This window comes from Nansenia antarctica (assembly GCF_963989245.1).
Source record: "Nansenia antarctica genome assembly, chromosome: 3".
In the NCBI taxonomy this organism is placed as follows: domain Eukaryota; kingdom Metazoa; phylum Chordata; class Actinopteri; order Argentiniformes; family Microstomatidae; genus Nansenia; species Nansenia antarctica.
The window spans coordinates 39153476-39172391 of NC_137688.1; the positions used below are offsets into that span (position 1 = coordinate 39153476).

General features: G+C 41.7%; 2 protein-coding genes across 2 annotated transcripts; one reads left to right on the top strand and one right to left on the bottom strand.

Annotated features, from left to right (window-relative positions):
* Positions 1-607: 607 nt before the first annotated feature.
* Positions 608-5728, bottom strand: LOC308154072 (zona pellucida-like domain-containing protein 1; the record flags this gene model as incomplete). Its single annotated transcript, XM_080527251.1, has 12 exons — positions 5516-5728; positions 5171-5355; positions 4718-4790; positions 4503-4600; positions 4245-4325; positions 3903-4074; positions 3577-3676; positions 3423-3449; positions 2927-3025; positions 1518-1605; positions 950-1172; positions 608-715 (listed from the first exon to the last, which is right to left on the bottom strand). Exons 1-12 carry the CDS (start codon positions 5702-5704, stop codon positions 608-610), a joined length of 1443 nt encoding a protein of 480 aa, XP_080383377.1. The 5' UTR covers positions 5705-5728.
* An 8315-nt stretch (positions 5729-14043) lies between these two features.
* hspa8b (heat shock protein family A (Hsp70) member 8b) lies at positions 14044-18561 on the top strand (the record flags this gene model as incomplete). Its single annotated transcript, XM_080527252.1, has 6 exons — positions 14044-14248; positions 14483-14688; positions 16793-16945; positions 17060-17615; positions 17893-18092; positions 18301-18561. The coding sequence occupies 6 exons, from the start codon at positions 14044-14046 to the stop codon at positions 18559-18561; spliced, it is 1581 nt and encodes a 526-aa protein (XP_080383378.1).
* Between the last annotated feature and the right edge of the window lie 355 nt (positions 18562-18916).

The window sequence follows — 18916 nt, forward strand, 5'->3', positions numbered from 1 at the left end:
TGATGAGGTCGCGCTGTGGAAACAAATGATAGGCTTTCCAAACGAATGGGTAGAAGATGTCCTGCCTCTGAGGATGCTGACCGCAACAAAAACTACATTGAATTGAGTGAAAAAGACTAGTTAATGATTGTAGTTTATACCTGCCATATCTACAGTAACACGGTGTGATTTATGTTATGTGACGTGCAATCTACAGTAGGATAACCAAGTACATTCTATACTGAAACAGTAATGAAGAAGCATAAAAAACATTTCCTGGACCAATTGATGGCAAATTATATCATCATTTGCAGTTATCCAAAGACTCCATAACAATCATAACATTCATAGTGTATTATTAGCCTAACACATACTGCTTTTCCTGTGAATAATAATAATCACAATAAGTTTACTCCCTGCAATGTTGTAGATCAATAATTCATTTATATTTGATATGACAGGATTCAATTAAATACAATGTACATCCTAACATCTTAACCACAAGTGTAATTACTGATGCTACTGTATTAAGATGATTGATAACTATTCAGATGCATTGAAGACAATAAATCCTTGGACCCACTGAATGTGCTTGCGTACCTCATTCATCATTTGTCATTATTAGTCATTAAGTGTCACTTCCGGTATAGCGGCCCTTCTCATACGTCACATTGTAGGTGGTGTGCCAGATCACTTTTGGCAGGAAGCCCTGAAAGCTATGGTTCACCAGCCCCACCTGGTGGACAAAACCAACATGCATGTTTTGCCTTATGTGGTCTGTCCTAAATAAACTTTGGAACTTGTCACTCATTTATGAAACGGTTCAAGGCAGCTTCAATGGAATGAAATTCATATCCGACTCTGATAACCACACCTCAACAAATAATCAAGGTCACACACAGGCAGCAATCATATCAGAATCTCTCCTTAGTTACCGTAGTGTGCGTAGTCAGTTTGTTTAGGTGGCTACAGAAGTAGCTGGTGAGTCATGGTGAGTCATGGTGTGTTGCTCATGAACTCCATTGCGCTGGCGAAGCAGAGGCAGGCACACAGAGGCAGGCACGCAGAGGCAGGCACACAGCCCAATCAGGCTGTCACTGCAGCGTTCTTCACTGTGTGTCTTCACTGTCTCAAAGGAGCGCAGCCTCAGGTCAGGGCCACAGCTCCCATTGTACAGGGAACAGGGGCAGCACCTGGGGCAGGGGTAGGAATAGCCATGATGAAATACACCAGACATGAGTTCCAATAGTATAGGAGAAAAAAAAAATCAAAGATTGATTGAGTGCTTGAAATGATGTGATGTGCTTGATTTGAGTTTGCCTGGCACATTGGCACCAATGGAATTGGTATTGAAGGCAGGCTCAGTATTTCAAATACTTGACCCAGGTCTTGTATACACAGTACTAGTTTGAAGTTTGCTTGATTCTACTTATCTGAGGAGCTAACCACGGCATATAGAACAGTATAGGGCACACCCTGCTGTTGGCATTTTGCTTTACATTTTTAGCAATAAAAAGAGAGGATTCTGATGTTCATACCGTTTCTTGGTGCCTGAAAAGTCCACCAGCTCCTTTTTCTGATGTGTGTTTGAAGCATCAGTCACCTCTTCTCCAGTCCTCTCTAGCCCTGCCAGTCGACCAGACATTGCCAACCACACAGAGAATACAGACTTGTGTGTGAAGGTATACATAATGTTAAATGATACACCCATGTGTGTCTTTAATTACTGATGGTAGACTATGAATCAGCTACTATTCAGTGTTTGAGCATTTCTTATTATATTAATGCTGCCAGTTCATCGTTTGTTTACACTGTCTATATGTTATTTGATTCCACTAAAACTATGAGAACATTTTGTCTAACATCTAAGCAACAGATACAGAACCTATAAAACAGAACCTAAAATATGTACAAATATGTACGAATAAAAAAGTAATTAAATGAACAGTATACTATAAAATATATACATGTAGAAATAATTACCCATGTAGGTGCTATAAGTGCTTATCCACATGCTGCTCTTCTCAATGCACAAAGGGGTATCATACTCTAAAACCAGGCAACTCTTTAAATTTGTATGACTAATCTACATACGCACCCAACCAAGACATTCATAATAGTCCCTGGTAGCACTTCATGGCTGCTTTACAGGTAATAGAGTGTCCTTTGTCATATGATAGTAGAGGAAGTAAGCCTTGTAAGCAAGTAAGCCTTGTGCGATCCAGGTTGTGTGAGCCAGAAAGTCCCATAAGAAATCAAACCATTTCATTAATAAAATACTTTAATATGCATGTGTCAAGCAAGTGATTACATACAAACATTTATTCTGACCATTAGTCAGCTATCGTACAAACGATCATGCAGAATCTGTACCCCCCACATTTCAGAACTATACATTTCTAGGTGATTATGATGATTAGGGTTATTGCATTTCTAGTGTGTTACGTTTCTGTAACTTTGCACGTGACTTTCTGCTTGAAACACATTGTGATCCATGAATTGAGAATCAACCACTCTTTTCTCATAATTACCATGGCCTGCTTCATATCTTCACAACATTTTACCCACTTAGCAGACACTTTTATCCAAGGCAACTTACAATTAGAGATTACAGGGACAGTCTCCCTGGAGTAATTTAGGGCTAAGTGCCTTACTCAAGGGCACACTAGTGGTGATATTCCCAGGTGGGATTTGAACTCATGACCTTCTGATCACCAATCCAACTCACTATCCACTAGGCCACCACTACAACAGATGTCTAAGTGCTATAGTTGTTATAGTATACGGTTATTGTTGTAATATTGTTATATATATATATTACTGTAAAGTATCCCCCTGGTGTTAGTGAGGGAGGAGGGTTATGGTGCCAGCATTCAGCCACGTCAGACGATGTCACTGGCTCTGACTAATGCTTAGCGTTTATTCTTTTTGTTTCTAATGTACATGCCAATGAACACGGCCATGGACACACAGATCACACACAACACTGCGATGGTGATGCCCACACCTACAATTGGGCCGTTGCCTTGGGACTGAGGTGAGGAAGCTGGAAGGGGAAACACAGGGCGTATCACACATTAGTCTGGAATTACACAAGACTTGGATTTCCTTACCGTGTATGCAAAACCTGCAACAAAGGAAACACATGCTGTACCCTACACTCTAGAACAAAAAGGTTCTACCTCATTGTGTCATTTCAAAGAGTGCCCTTTCTCTTTCCATGTTGAATCCTCTCTCTAAAAAGGATTCGACATGGCACCAAAAGGGTTCTTCAAAAGGTTTAAGATTTCTATGGCAACAGCCCAAGAAGCCTTTTTTTTCTTAAAGTGTATGGTTGAATTCATTAGGTCATTCATTAGGTTACCTTAATGATCAGTTATAATATAACAAACAAATGAACAAACAAATGACAAGCCTAAAAGTCAGATGAAAGAATGTCTTACAGTGAGATGCAGCACTGGCTGGATTACCTGGAGGAGAGAAACAGAATATACGGTCAAGACAGGTACAAGAGAATGCATTATGTTCATTTTTAAATGTATCTCTTGTCATATCTTAGCAGCACAACAGTGGTCCGCCGGTACAATATGGCCGCACCATTGTCCACTCTGGTTCTGATGGGGCCGGAGGTGACAGTAGCTATGTTGTCATCCAGGCTTGACTGGGCCTCTCTCCTTCTCCTCCTGGATGTACAATCCTGTGGTCAGAGAAAAAAGTTCAAATTGGAGGTTAGTACTCATTCTGTATCCTGTTAGGTATAATCAGTTTGGCTCCCAAGGAGATGACATTTAATAAACTTCAATGAACTGATTATGATGTGACTGACACAATACTTGCTTACAACATAAGTGCAGCGTTTATTTTTTAGTGATGTCAGTGACTTCATACACTGTGTGTGTATCCCTCTGTCTGTTGATACTCACAGGAAGTAGGGACACGCAGGAGGACACCTCACAGAGTCGGGTGATGCAATGCAGATAGAAAGTGGAGATGGTCTTGTTCTTGTGTTCCACGAAACGGAAGGCCTCAAAGGAGAAGTGTGCAATCTGAGAAATGCCATTCACCTCCACTTTAGTCTGTCCATCGCGTGTACATCTGGGGACGGGAGCGCGTGAGGCATGAACATTAATCATACATACTATAGCCTATTAGGTGTGGCCAGAAACAAAGGCAACTTGAAACTGAGTTCCTCAGGGTTTTGGGTCAAAGGTATTAAAACTGTACAGAAGACAACATGATGCATAACTGTCTGGATGACAACTCACCCAACAAAGAGATCATAGTAGGTACTGTTATTGGGAAAGGGACTTGTTGTGGCATAGCATCGGTCAAGCAGCACATTGAATCTTTAGAGAGAGAGACACAGGATCATAATGTGACTTTCTTTAAATACTTATTATGGACATCTTTTTTTTCTGAAATATTTTGTCTTTTGAATTGTGTCTAGCCTTCATTAACTTAGATACGGTTTTCACATAGTTAGATTTGACTACAGATACTCTAGAGAGCTGCCTCTTTTGTACCTCTCTGTTAGATTGGTGGCTTTGACACCTACAAAGATCCTGGTCTTCAGACTGAGTCCATCATCTGGCACAATGAGATAACTACTGTATGAAGTATCCTGTTTCACAAAAAGAATACAAGACTATTATCAACAGAACACAATCGCTTAATTTCCTGGAGAGGTGTACCGTGTACTGCAACGTGTCATGGTACACACACAAGGGAGACCACTCACAGTGAAGAGGTGCATACTCAGTGTACTGATGAAGCTTCCATTGTTGTCCCTCACAGCAAGACTCACACCCGAACTGTGGCAAGGCAGAGGAATATTATTATTATGTGCAAAAAAATAAAATAATGTTTACCCAGAAATGATTGGATATGGAAATCACTTTAGTGGGACTTTAATTGTATTAGAAAACAGAACTTTCAGTACTGTTATTTATTTAAGTTATTTTTTCTGAGTGGGGCAGTCCCACTCATATTTTTTCATTTTTATTGACAGATACAGTATAGATTATGACAGGAAGGATGGGTGAGAGAGAGAGAGGAGGGATGACATGCAGGACATGTCCCCGGCCGGAATCGAACCGGGGACCCTGCGGTTACATGGTCGACACTTAACCAGCTACGCCACCTAAGCGCCCCTCAGTACTGTTATTTCTGAGCTGAAATATTGTATACTCACACGCTCACTTCAGTGTTGTTGACCAGATATTGAAGAGGGTAGCGACAAGAGAACTTATACATGATCTGTTGGCGGTAGGTAATAGTGCCCGCACTGATGTCCAAGGAGTTGATGTGGCCAGAGACATGAACAAACTGGACATTGGAGAAGTCAGAGAAGAGGCCACTTCCAACTTCGTTGGTTATCTGTGCCAGGACAAAATAATAAAAATACATTCATTAGAAAAACAAAGCCAAACCAAACTGATCTGATGTTGATATTATAGATAGATATTATCTATCTATCTATCTATCTATCTATCTATCTATCTATCTATCTATCTATCTATCTATCTAGTTGGGATACCATAAATGTGTTGGAGCAAACAGCCACAGCATCTTCAGTTATGGAGAGATTGAATTTCAGGATTGGAGGATCAGCGCTGATGTCGACAACTCCACGGCATTCTGAGTTTCCGAACTGTTTATTAAGGGCCATCAGGGATTCATTGTATCCAGCAAAGTAGACTGGGCACAGCAGTATACTAAGCTCCATATACGAGGTACCACAGTTCACTGTGATGTCATCGTTCTCTGGGAATGATGAGAGCAAAGCGGAAATAAGCACATACATTAGCCAGAGTTACAGTCACACTTTTAACAGATTACAACTTGACAGGCTTTATGTAGCATTTAGACACTGACTGTATTATAATTCATGAGAAAACGTCATGTTACAAAAAGGTTATTATGCCACATTTGGCAAAATGTCAGGACCTGTTATTATGAGGCATATGCTGTATACAAACTTTATGAAGAGTTAATGAATAATTAATTTAGCCTTCATAACAAATCCTGAGGGGGTTTTCTGATGATAATAATAATAATAATAATAATAATAATAATCATCATCATAAAAAAAGATGACTACAGTTGAAATGAGAGAGGATGGAAGTAAACCTTCACTAACCTGGTGGTCTGAATGTAGAGTGGGAATTGCAGGTACTCTGGCCCTCACACCGCAGAATCAGGCCAAGCTGGCACACAAGAAAGGCCAGCCACATTGTTCTTTGACTGCAAGGACAAGACACACACAATGGGATCGCATTCACCAAGCTCTTTTATCTGGAAGGATCTGGAAAAACATCACATATGGATAAAACTTTGTCTCGATAAACTTGACATTAATTTCTAAATGTTCTATATTGTACAAACCCCTAATAGTTGACAAATTCAGTAACAGTATAATCTTCTTGTAGGCTGCTGTACATAAGGACACTGACAACAGGTTTTACACACTACAGCAACTGAGACAACAACAACAAAATAGATGACAGAAGGGACTAACAGTGGCTGTATATGAATGTTGATTAAATACGCCATCATGCTCTTACTGATGAGATTCTTGTGGTATTGAATTCTTTGGCGGCATAGACTCACCTGTAAGCCTTCATCGTTCTCTGTTTCTACCTCTACAGTATCTCCAGACGCATTATTTATACCTGGCACCTTGGGAGCAAAGGGGCGTGAGAGTACAAAAAGAGTAATATGAGCTATGGATGTTCGGAAACATCGTATTATTTTTCTGTTTTTACGACATGGATATTTGAATGGATTTTCACAGATTCTATTTATCTTTTATGTTTTTACAATGATCTCTGTAAGTACTGCTGTAGAATCACAATGCAAAAAATAATAATAATGCAATGGAGGCATGTACATTCAATCACATATGATGGTGAAAGAAATTAAGAACATGGATGCATGCTGTCATAGAATATCAAGAAATGTTATCGGAATGATAATTGCAAAGGTTGACAATGTGATTTAGTAGGCTTGAACAGAGATAGGAATCTGAAATAGCCATAGCCACAGCCATAGCCTGTTGATCAAATAAATTATGTGAATTTCCAAATCATGTAATGTTAAACACATGCTGTCTGGGGACAGAGGATGGAGCATGGGGTGTGGTGGGAGTCACCCAAAGCTGAGGTGAAATGCCACTAATGATGTTATGTAATGGCTATTCAGGATTCTTTAACATAAGTTCATTCAAATCAACACTCTACAATGCCCTCTGATTGTTATCATGATCCTTCAAGTATTAGCTGACAAACATCTTAAAGAAAAGCATTGCTATTGATGGAGCATGTCGTTATTGCACTATTACCAGTAATGGATCAGGAGTTTTTAAAAAATGTTGGCCTCAGGCTTTAAATTGTATGTAGAAAACCTCTGTTCAGTTCTCTCACAGTCTGTGAATAAAAGACACACCTCTTGGGGAGCATTCGGGTCCTTTTGTAAGGCATGAAACATGAAAGAGGCTACTAAATTTCATTTCCTGGAATTCCCAAGTGACAGACACGACAATACTCAGTGTGGGTACAACCTAAAAAATATGCATGTTAGATTACTGTTGAGGTATCTGATGACAAATGCCAGTTCTTTATCCTTATCTATTTTTGTCTCCAAGGCACGCGATGGGTGTTATCTAAACACTGTATCTCTTTATACTGCAAATGCCAATATTAAGCACATATTGTACATTCAAGACAGCACATACTGTAAGTACACAACACCTTACAGGACCATATATTTGTATACTTATGCCCAACAGCTATGATTATTTCACAGGTTATTCCAGGGCAGACACAAAAGCAATTGTTCAATGCGACACCCTATTTAGAAAATCCCCAACCTCCTTTGTTACCACATAATGTACAGCTTCATCCCAGCAGATGGACTCAGCCCTGCATGTACCATCTGACTCACAGGGTTGTGTTTGGTTTTCTGCTGATCTGTCCTTTATGAAGGAATGTATTCACACCCACTGTACAACAATAGACTACAGTATCTACTCTAGGTCCCCTCTGTGTCAGTGAGTTTAGACGTCACACCTCCCAATGGGAGCATACAGGCTCCTACAGTATGGACATAACATAACATTTGATAAAAGCAGAGTGCACTACTCACATCAAGAGTCACTAATTCATTAAGCATAATGCAACCTGAGCAATACGTCAACCTCCTCAGCCATGACACTGTAACAACACAGGCTAATGTACGCCTGTTTTCTCGTGATAGAAGACCAACTGAAACCTCACCATCAGGGAAGATGAGGTCATAATGCTTTGTCATCATTGATGTCTACATCAATTCTACAATACATTGCATTATCTCAGCAAAATGGAGTACTAAATGTACAGGGTAAAACTGATTGGTGGGTTGCCATCGTATAAAGAAGAAGACTTCATGTGAATCATCAGTTTCCTAATGAAAAACATCCCAAGAGGCCAGAAATACAGTAAAAGTCCAACCAGAGATCTAACCAGCCCAGTTATCAAAAAAGAAAGAAAAGAAAGTCCGTGGAAGGAATATAGGGGAGACCAGGGACAATTGTAACAGCTTTTCCAGTAACTCTATTACTCAGACACCAATCAACCTAGACCAGTTATTTCTTTGTATCAGAAACATACATCTGTCTACTAATCATTCATAAATGTGAAGGTCTCACAAAATGTAACACCTTTTTAAAAAAACACTAACTAAACCAACTCCAAACAAAATGCGGAAGGCAAAATAGACACAAATTAATGCTCCATTAACAGCTTTAATTAGTCCCACCAGGATTTTGTGATATGTCTTTGTGATATCTGCGGCCAAAATTGCTTGATTTTATGCTGCTGTTCTGAAATTTGCCAGTTTGCAATGTTTTTTTTACGTTTTTTTAAAATTATGTTAATGTCACTTAAAGGAATAAAATATCATTATGTGCTCAGTTCGAATTGATACTTTCCTTTGTGTTTCAGCACTATATTGAGTACTAACTTGTCTCCTTGGGAAATAAGGAACAGGGTCTTTAGCTGATATTTTTGTAGGCCAATTAGGGTTAGGGTTTTTTCACTTGCTCTGCCTGTAAGTCGTCCACAAACACGTGAACACAAAAAAAAGAAAAGAAAATGTGTTGTTTGAAAATGTGTGGTTTGATTGGACTGAATAAACAATAGCAGTGTGTTAATTGGTTAAAACTACTACCACTTTTATGTGCTTGCAAAAAGCCCTTGCAAAATACATGAGGAATGGTTGATTTTGCATTTAATTATGCAATTGCAGAATTGCTAAATCCTGGAGGGACTGTTGTTTATTGTTGTTTATTAGCAAGGATCCCCATTAGCTGGCGCCAAGACGACAGGATTACAACATTGTTTTGATCCATGGTGGATCCTCGTCAAAAATAATAGCTTAAAAAAAGAAACAAAACACAAAATTACCAGTTTAAAATAACTACCTTAAGATAACTGATACCCAGCCACAGACTAATTGTGATTCACAGTGGTAGCAAGAGTAGCTATGGGAGTGACCCATAGTAATAATTAGTGATCCTCATGTGCAGTCCTCATGTGCCCAGGACTTGGCCAACACTGAGTTACAATTGGCTACTAAACTACTTCCCCCAATAGAACCTGAAGATGATGAGATATTTGGTTGAACTTTTTCATGCAGGGAGTAAACCTACTGTAACTGTGCATGTACTGAGTGAGTTTATTTAACCCTGCTATTATGTTCAAATTAACTAACAACTTTTTTGGTTTGGTGTCAATTTGACCCCAGCAATGTAAACCTGCAGACAATGATTGTAACTGAAATAGTTTTCCCAAGTTTCTCTTTCAGCTACTTTAGGCCTTTCTACTGACCATCTTCAGCCCAGTAAATAAAACATGACTCCACCATCCTCCCCTTCTACATCAGGTATTGATTTTTTAGGACTATTGTGAAATGCAAATCACAATACAATCTCATTGATTGACCTAAAATGGAAAACAACTAATGTTTAGGTGTTTTAGGACTTTCTTGATATTAATTGCTCATTAAAAAATAAAAGTAACATGTGGAAAGAAACACACCTTGACCAAACATCAAATTGACCCCAAACATAATTACTCTAAGACAAGTAGTAAAAAATAAATAAATAAATAAATAAAGCAGGGTGTTTCAATTGACCTCTGTTACAATTTATCCCAGGTCTCCCCTATCATAGAATTATTAGATATTTCCTCCACAATAATAATTTTACCAATTAACCCATCATCTACATCCCTTAAGCTTATTCAAAATCATAATCACCACATGGTGCAAAAAACAATTAATTAAAAAAGAGAAGAGTTATTTTCGATATATACCTATGGTAACAAGTAGGCCAATACCTTTCACCAAAAATGGTAAACTGCAAGCCACTACAGCACACGCGCATCTCTGCTAGCAAATACTGTATCTACTCTGAACATGTTTTAATTGGTTCCTTCGGGCTCACGGTGAAATTGTTTGCCACTTGATTGGCTAGATCGTCATAGTCTATTCTAGAGTGTTCTGTGGACATCTTCATATTCTTCAGGAGCCAACTCATTCAGTTAGAGTGAAGTTATTCATTCAGGGTGAAGTCTGAAAGAGATATTTTCAAGCTGATTTGCAAAGTCTGCATCTAAACAAGGTAAGTATACCTATTTGCAGTGTGCGAATTAAATCACGGTGTGCGGGGGAGGGAGGGTAGGAGGGAAAAAAAGAAAGGGGGAAATGTTGTAGGAGGGAGGCAGGGTAGGTTTTCCTACTCTAGAAAAAGGTAGGAGGGAGGCAGGGTAGGTGTAGGATGGAGAGAGAGAGAGAGAGAGAAGCCAGGGTGGGTGTAGGATGGAGAGAGAGAAGGCAGGGTGGGTGTAGGATGGAGAGAGAGAGGAGAAGCCTCTCTATGTGTTACCTATGTCCAGTGTACTAGAACCACTCTAACAGGAGTGTTTGTCCGTGAATAACACCGGCTATGCCCGGGGTAGAAACACAAGACTATAGCTGGATAAGGTCTACAGGTCTACACGGTCATTTTAAGCCGTCGACCAGCCCTCTACGACCACGGGAAGTCATGTTAAAAGTGAAGATACTTCTGTTAAACTAAGCTAAGCTAAACATCGCTAATCGCTAACTCCCTCCTGGGCTTAAAGTGACAAGTAATAACGTTGTGAAAAAAACCGTCAGATCAGATAGATATAAGGGTTATTTTGATAAACCGGATACATTTTGTGAATATATATGGTTACTTTCTCGCCTGAAAACATATTAAAACTTCATAAAATGACATATTAACACTTGTAGAGCCAAAGTAAAGCTTTTCGCTAATGGCGGCCAAAACGGAGGTTTCAAAAACACTAGACTGACGCGTCACAGTCGCCAGCTGGTCGTGACTCGTGCCAGCTGGTCGTGACGCGTTAGGTCGTGACGCATTGATGGCCCGGTAGGATTTGGCAGTGCACACGATTTGGCATGACAGAGCCGCACATCATGCGAGGGCGACGCAACGCCACATACCAAGCCTAAACACTGCCCTACTACACAACACAACCATGCACCAGGCACGTGCCGTGAGCTTTTAGATTGGGTAAGCATAAGATATAGAAATACACATAATTACACATACACGCTATCAGTGAACGCAGTTTCAAGGAAATGCAATTTTGATGCCCTAGAACCCGCTAATAAACTGTAGGGTCACTTTGTGATCAGATTACCAAAAACAAAAAAAACAGTTGCCAGTTTCGACTATATCAGGGGTGCTCATTGTTCAAAGATCTTTTCAAGTAGCCAGCCTGCTGAAATCTACAAGTCCAGTTTCAACATCGCAAACGCACGCACACATGCACAACACAGACACACACCGTTTCCATCCGCCATAGTAAACTCACAACACACTTTCTTTTCACACTTTGTCACACAGGCACTTGACATCACATCACAAACCCTCCCTCTCAAAGTACTCAAACCATAAACAAGCACAGATCACCACCAGCCTCGTGAATCATATAAATCATATAAACCGCTCATACCAGGCTTGCTGGCGACTCTCCCTTTCTGGGTGTGAACATCGGTGAGCGGGCGGCCGGGCGGCCTTTAGCCAGTAGTTGTGTTTTTCCAGTCCAGTCCAGTCTACGAAATCCCTTTAGGTCGCTGACAGTAATGTCCATATTCACAAAATCAAGCAAGTTATCCTTATTGATTATTATTATTTAGATAGTTTGAGCTAGCTGGCATAAGCTATTCTGCTATTTGTAGTTCTTCATTTGATTTGCCGTGGTCCTAACGTCTTCACCTCCAGTCCCCCCAACAGCGTTTGCTTTCGTTTCTTCTTTGAACATTTATCTCCCATGATTACAATAGAAATATCATGCACAGTAGCACTAGTCGATAGCCGTTATGGGTGAAGGGTTAGTAGGTACTAAGTAGTACCTTAGTAGGCTAGATCAAATGAAGAACTACAAATCCCTGATGACAGGGAGATGACGTATGACTGATCTGATGAATCAACCCCTATTTCATTAATTTTCTCTATATAACGACGTCGATCATTGATCGGCAATGACACTATATAATAGTTTGCCTAACTGGCCATCGGATTTGGGCTCCTAATATCTAAAAAGCACTACGGTTTTCTTATTTTATCGGATTAAAGTAGCGAAGACCAGAAATTCCCATTGACCACCAGTCAAACTTCTCCGCTTCTATCACCCAAAAAGGGGCGTGGACATTCTGATGACAGGGAGATGACGCGCAATTGCTCTGACGAATGCCTGCAGACCCCACGCTCCGAGCGGCTCGAGGCTAGCGCGGTAAAAAACAAAAAACAAAAAAACATGAATCATAATTTTAATTTTAATTTTATTATTTTAATATTATTTCCCCCCTTATTTTACACCTTTGAGAAAAACCATGACCAAACTAGCATTTATTTGGCTATCATATCAATATTTTAGAGCTCCCCCAAAATTTCACAAACCATGTTTCCAGGGGAGCTCATGTCACCACTTCCCCCTTATTTCGCACTATGCCTATTTGTATTTAAAAACGGGTTAATTAGTTATTGTTTGCCAGCATCATTAAGTAAATATCCTCACGAACCTAAGCAGCTAATACAGTGGTACACGTTAGATGGCATCAGTTAAATGACACGTTGAGAAACTTGAGTTGCAGTTACAATAATAACGGATTTTGGTTTGACTATCTGCGTAGGCAGAAGCTGCTGTCTCGTTAGTAAGGAACTCCATACTGGGAGGCAGAGATTGACCTCAGAATAACCATAAACGTGAGAATGGTGATTGATGTGTCTGTACGACTTGGGGATGTGTTCGTCTACGACAAACTTCAGTAACATTGCGACTTGAAAGTAGCAACGATGATGAAGCTGAGGAATCTTCCAGCTGTTTCCTAACCCACACCAGGACTGACACGCCCCCTTCTGTCTTGCGCTGTAAACTTCCAACTATTCTACTTTGTTTAAAATGTGCTTAAGTGTTTTAAAAGCTTTAAGATATGAGTGGCTACATCTGTTGTACCTACTAATTATAATGTTATGTTATATTTATGCTCTTGGTCAGTTACTTCAACTGTCAGGTGCTGGTGTCGCAATGCACTAGAGTTGTCTCTTTACTGAATGACAGCTCTTGTTAAGCTGTTGGATGACTGAGTCATTTGAACGGGTGCTGGGGTCATTCAATGAGACAACTGATTCCACTTTAGTTTGAACTTTTCAGACTCTAAAAATAACTTCATGGCACTCAATCAGCCAATTTTCTTGCCCTGAGGTTTGCACTCCCCTACATGGATTTGCAAATGTTCTATGTGGAATAGTGCACAAGTGCACACTTCGGTGAAAAGGGTGGATCATTGAGTCATAGGGCTAGGTCTAGACAGCTTCAGTTGCCTTATTGCCCAATCATGCCTTCAAAGGGTTCCACTAGTAAACCTACATAAATATTTATTTTTACTTAAAAATAGAAACAAATCTATAGTTTAATCACACAGTTTGTGGTTGCAAAGTCTCACAATGTTATTCATTTTTCCTAATTTTCAGAGACCATGTCAAAGGGACCAGCCGTTGGCATTGATCTGGGGACCACCTACTCCTGTGTAGGGGTATTTCAGCATGGCAAAGTGGAGATCATCGCCAATGACCAAGGGAACAGGACCACGCCCAGTTACGTCGCCTTCACAGACACAGAAAGGCTGATTGGGGATGCAGCCAAGAATCAAGTGGCCATGAACCCTACTAACACAGTGTTTGGTGAGGAATTGATTTGGAGCATACAGTTACATTGCATTATAATGCCTTCATAATGCATCATAAGACATGTTATAAGCATGAACAACTTCAATATAATATATCTTATATGATATTATAAAATACATTATACATGCCAATAAGTTATGTTGTATGTAAAGTGTTGTCATTAGGCAATTGTCATTGGTGGATAAATAAGTGGCTCATTGTGGCTTGTTTTCCCCTTACCATTCTCAGATGCAAAGCGACTAATTGGTCGCTGGTTTGATGATGGCGTCGTGCAGTCTGACATGAAATACTGGCCGTTTACAGTTATCAATGACTCCACACGGCCCAAGGTCCAGGTGGAGTACAAGGGAGAGACCAAGGCCTTCTACCCAGAGGAGATCTCCTCCATGGTGCTGGTCAAGATGAAGGAGATCGCAGAGGCCTACTTAGGCAAAGTGAGCATGTGAATGAATGAATGAATGAATGAATGGTCTTTATTGTCATTAATATAGTACAGGTACCATACAACGAAATTTGGGAGGGGGGGCTCCCCTGGTGCTAGGAAAAAAATACTAAAAACAAGAAGGGAAAAGAGCTGGTTTACATAAATAAAGGCTATATACACTAGTATCCACTATACTATACTATACAAATAAAACACTGTGCTGTACTCTATGCTATGCTATAAATATCCTAACATTTCCTATCTCTGAACCTTACAGTATGTGCACGAGGGTTGTCATATTGCACATAGTATTATTGCACATTCATTTAAAGTGTCGCAGTTTGCAGGTTTGAAATGTTCACAGTTGTGTTTCAGTATTGCACTTGATTACAATCTAGTAGCTGCCATCAAATTGTCTAGATTGTCCAGGCCCTAGAACCTAGGTCTTTGCTGTGTTCAGGGCTTGAATGGCCCTAGGGTAGAAGCTGAGCTTCAGTCTATTTGTCCTTGCGGACATGGTCCTGAACCGCCTGCCCGAGCGGGCAGCCGAACAAAGTGTTCGTTCCCAGGGTGGAATGGGTCTCTGGAGATCTTGGAGGCCTTCCTGAGGCAGCGTGTGTTGTACAGCTCTTCCAGAGAGGGGAGGGGGGCGCCGATGATCTTCTGGGCCGATCTCACGACTCTCTGTAGCGCTTTCCTCCCTGCGGCTGTGCAGCTGGAGAACCACACGCAGATGCAGTAGGTGAGGATGCTCTCCACTGTGCAGCGGTAGAAGGTCACAAGCAGCTCCTGTTTGAGGTGGTATTTCCTGAGGACTCTCAGGAAGTAGAGCCGCTGTTGTGCCTTCTTGATGATGGCTGCTGTGTTGGTCTTCCAGGACAGGTCATCCTGTATGTGCACCCCCAGGAATCGGAGGGTTGAGCAGGGGCTGGACCTCAGATTTTTTCCTCCTGAAGTCCACGATGATTTCCTGGGTCTTTGACTGGTTCAGCAGCAGGTTGTTAACCTTGCACAGCTTGCCTACGCCGCCTCGTCCCCCCCCGAGATGCAGCCCACCACGGTGGTGTCGTCTGCAAACTTTATGATGGAGTTGCTGGGGTGGACGGGGGTGAGGTCGTAGGTGTAGAGTCCTGTCAGCTGTATTGTGTACAGTATGTAGTGAATGTGTTTGTGTGCGTGTGCGTGTGTGTGTGTGTGGGTGTGTTAATAGTGTACATGTGCATACATGTGTGTTGTCTGAGAGGGGTTGATGGGAGAACAGAAGACATGATTTTTGTCTAGTTTTGTAAATGTAGTTTTTTTGCTGCTGCCCGGCTGGTATTCAACCTCCCCAAATACTCTCATGTCACCCCTCTCCTTCGCACCCTGCACTGGCTCCCGATAGCAGCTCGCATCAGATTCAAGATCCTGGTGCTTGCATCCCAGGCAGCTAAATGGACAGCCCCTGCCTACCTGAAGGAAATGGTAACCCCCCAAACTCCAGCCCGTTCACTCCGCTCCTCCACCTCGGCTGGCCGACTGGCCCCACCACCTCTACACCAACACGGCAGTCGTGCTGCCCGATCACGTCTCTTCACAACACTGGCTCCCCGCTGGTGGAATGAACTTCCCACGGCTGTCAGAACTGCAGAGTCACTACCCATCTTCCGTCGTAGACTGAAGACCCATCTCTTCAGGTTACACCTTAACTGCTCCCCCATCTTCTGCCCCTCAGCACTGCGTCTCCTGAAGACACCCGCTTTTCCCCTCTACTGTGTCCCTTGTACTGTTTCTGTTTCTCCAGTGTCCCAAAAAAAAAATAAAAAAAATAAATAGGTTTAGAAAAAGGTGATAGAAGAAGGTTTTTCCTTCTATCAGTGGCCCCGGGCCTGAGCTGGAGTACTCTTCCTGCTATGACTGGTGGATTGATGATTCACTTGCTTAGTATTCAAATGTATTGATTGTAAATTGCTTTGGAATAAGGCGTCTGCTAAATGCTAAACATTTCAATGTAAATGTAAACTAAAAGTACCTTACCAAAATTACAATATTATGCACTCTTTGTTCATTTAGTTGTCATGTTTTTTTAACTGACTTTACTTGTGTATGTAACGGTTCATGTTTTCCTATTGCAGTCTGTAACCAAAGCCGTCGTTACTGTACCAGCTTACTTCAACGACTCTCAGCGCCAGGCCACTAAAGACGCAGGGACCATCTCAGGACTGAATGTCCTGCGTATCATCAATGAACCAACTGCTGCTGCTATTGCCTATGGCCTGGACAAAAAGGTTAATTCACAACAATAATGTACAACAATAATGCGGTATGGTTATGCAGTGCACATTGATAACTAATGTGTCATTAGTTGCTGATCAACTCATCACGTTTGGCCTTCATTACAGGTGGGAGCAGAGAGAAACGTCCTCATCTTTGACCTCGGCGGCGGTACATTCGATGTGTCCATCCTGACCATCGAGGACGGAATCTTTGTGGTCAAGTCCACCGCCGGAGACACCCACCTGGGCGGAGAGGACTTCGACAACCGCATGGTCAACCACTTCATCTCTGAGTTCAAGCGAAAGTACAGTAAAGACATCAGCGACAACAAGAAAGCTGTGCGTCGTCTGCGCACCGTCTGCGAGCGAGCCAAGCGCACCCTGTCCTCTAGCACCCAGGCCAGCATCGAGATCGACTCGCTGTACGAGGGTGTCGACTTCTACACCTCCATCACCAGGGCTCGCTTTGAGGAGCTCAACGCAGACCTCTTCCGAGGTACCCTGGACCATGTGGAGAAGTCCCTCCGCGACGCCAAGCTGGACAAGGCCCAGGTTCACGACATTGTCCTGGTGAGGGGCTCCACCCGCATCCCCAAGATCCAGAAGCTCCTGCAGGACTTCTTCAATGGGAAGGAGCTCAACAAGAGCATCAACCCTGATGAGGCTGTGGCCTATGGTGCAGGTGAGGTTTCTCTTCGCAAAGCTACATTTCTGGTCATCTGGTCATCGTCTCTGGTCATCGTCCAGGTTACCTAATCTGTTCCCTCTGTAATCTCCATCCAGAAATGCCCTCAATTGGATATGGACCTTTTCCTCTTGTAAAACATATTTTCCTGGTTTTACCCTCACCCTGGCTGTAGTTTGCCTAGACAGGTTTTCTTACATAGTTTGCTACGTTATTTACATATTGCTTAGATGTTTATGGAGGGGAGTGAGTGACACCTGTTTGTGTCTAACAGCGGTGCAAGCGGCCATCTTGTCTGGTGACAAGTCTGAGAATGTGCACTTGCTGCTGCTGGACGTCACACCCCTCTCTCTGGGAATCGAGACAGCAGGGGGGGTCATGACTGTGCTCATCAAGCGCAACACCACCATCCCCACCAGGCAGACCCAGATGTTCACCACCGACTCCGACAACCAGCCTGGAATACTCATCCAGGTAAACAACTCACTCCTTGTCACTTTAATGGAATTGTAAAAAGAAACTAAGAACATGTTCATATTGTATGAACCTACTTCTCTGGGTTAAAGACCATTCCAAAATGGCAAATACACATTTACTAATTAGTGTGACCTAATTTAGTATGAGACTTACTGCTTCAAATACATTCACTCTTGACATGAGTGTGTGTGGTGTATGTCCTCAGGTGTATGAGGGGGAGAGAGCCATGACCAAAGACAACAACCTGCTTCATAGGTTTGAGCTTACGGGGATCCCCCCCGCCCCTCGAGGCGTGCCCCAGATCGAGGTCACATTTGATATTGACGCTAATGGCATCATGACTGTGTGCATGAAATTATGCCTGAAGGGATGCCAGGAGGGAGGCCAGGGGGCTTTCCCGGAGCTGGTGCTGCGCCTCTGGACCAACCCAGCAAGAGTAGCCACGCTAATAGTGGACTCTCTATAGGCATGTCCTTTCCTATTGTTAAACAGTTTCAGTTTAAACCGTTCGTGTTTACTACAAAGTATGTTTTGGAAAGTGGAACTCTTGACTGTAAACTCTTGACTGTTTCCCTCTGCACAATGTTTTTGACTTTGCACATTTTGCAAATTATAAAAAAACAAGAATCTCTTGAATTCACATCCTTGGTCATCCTTGAGTTCTGTTGCTTGGAAATAATTTATCGTCAGACACATCATATGTTGACCTAATGTTACCTACTGAACCTACTGAACCTACTGAACTACCGTACTATACATCTGTCTTAATGACTATACATTTTTAACATTTTACTTTCATAGTAAATTAATTTAGCTTACTG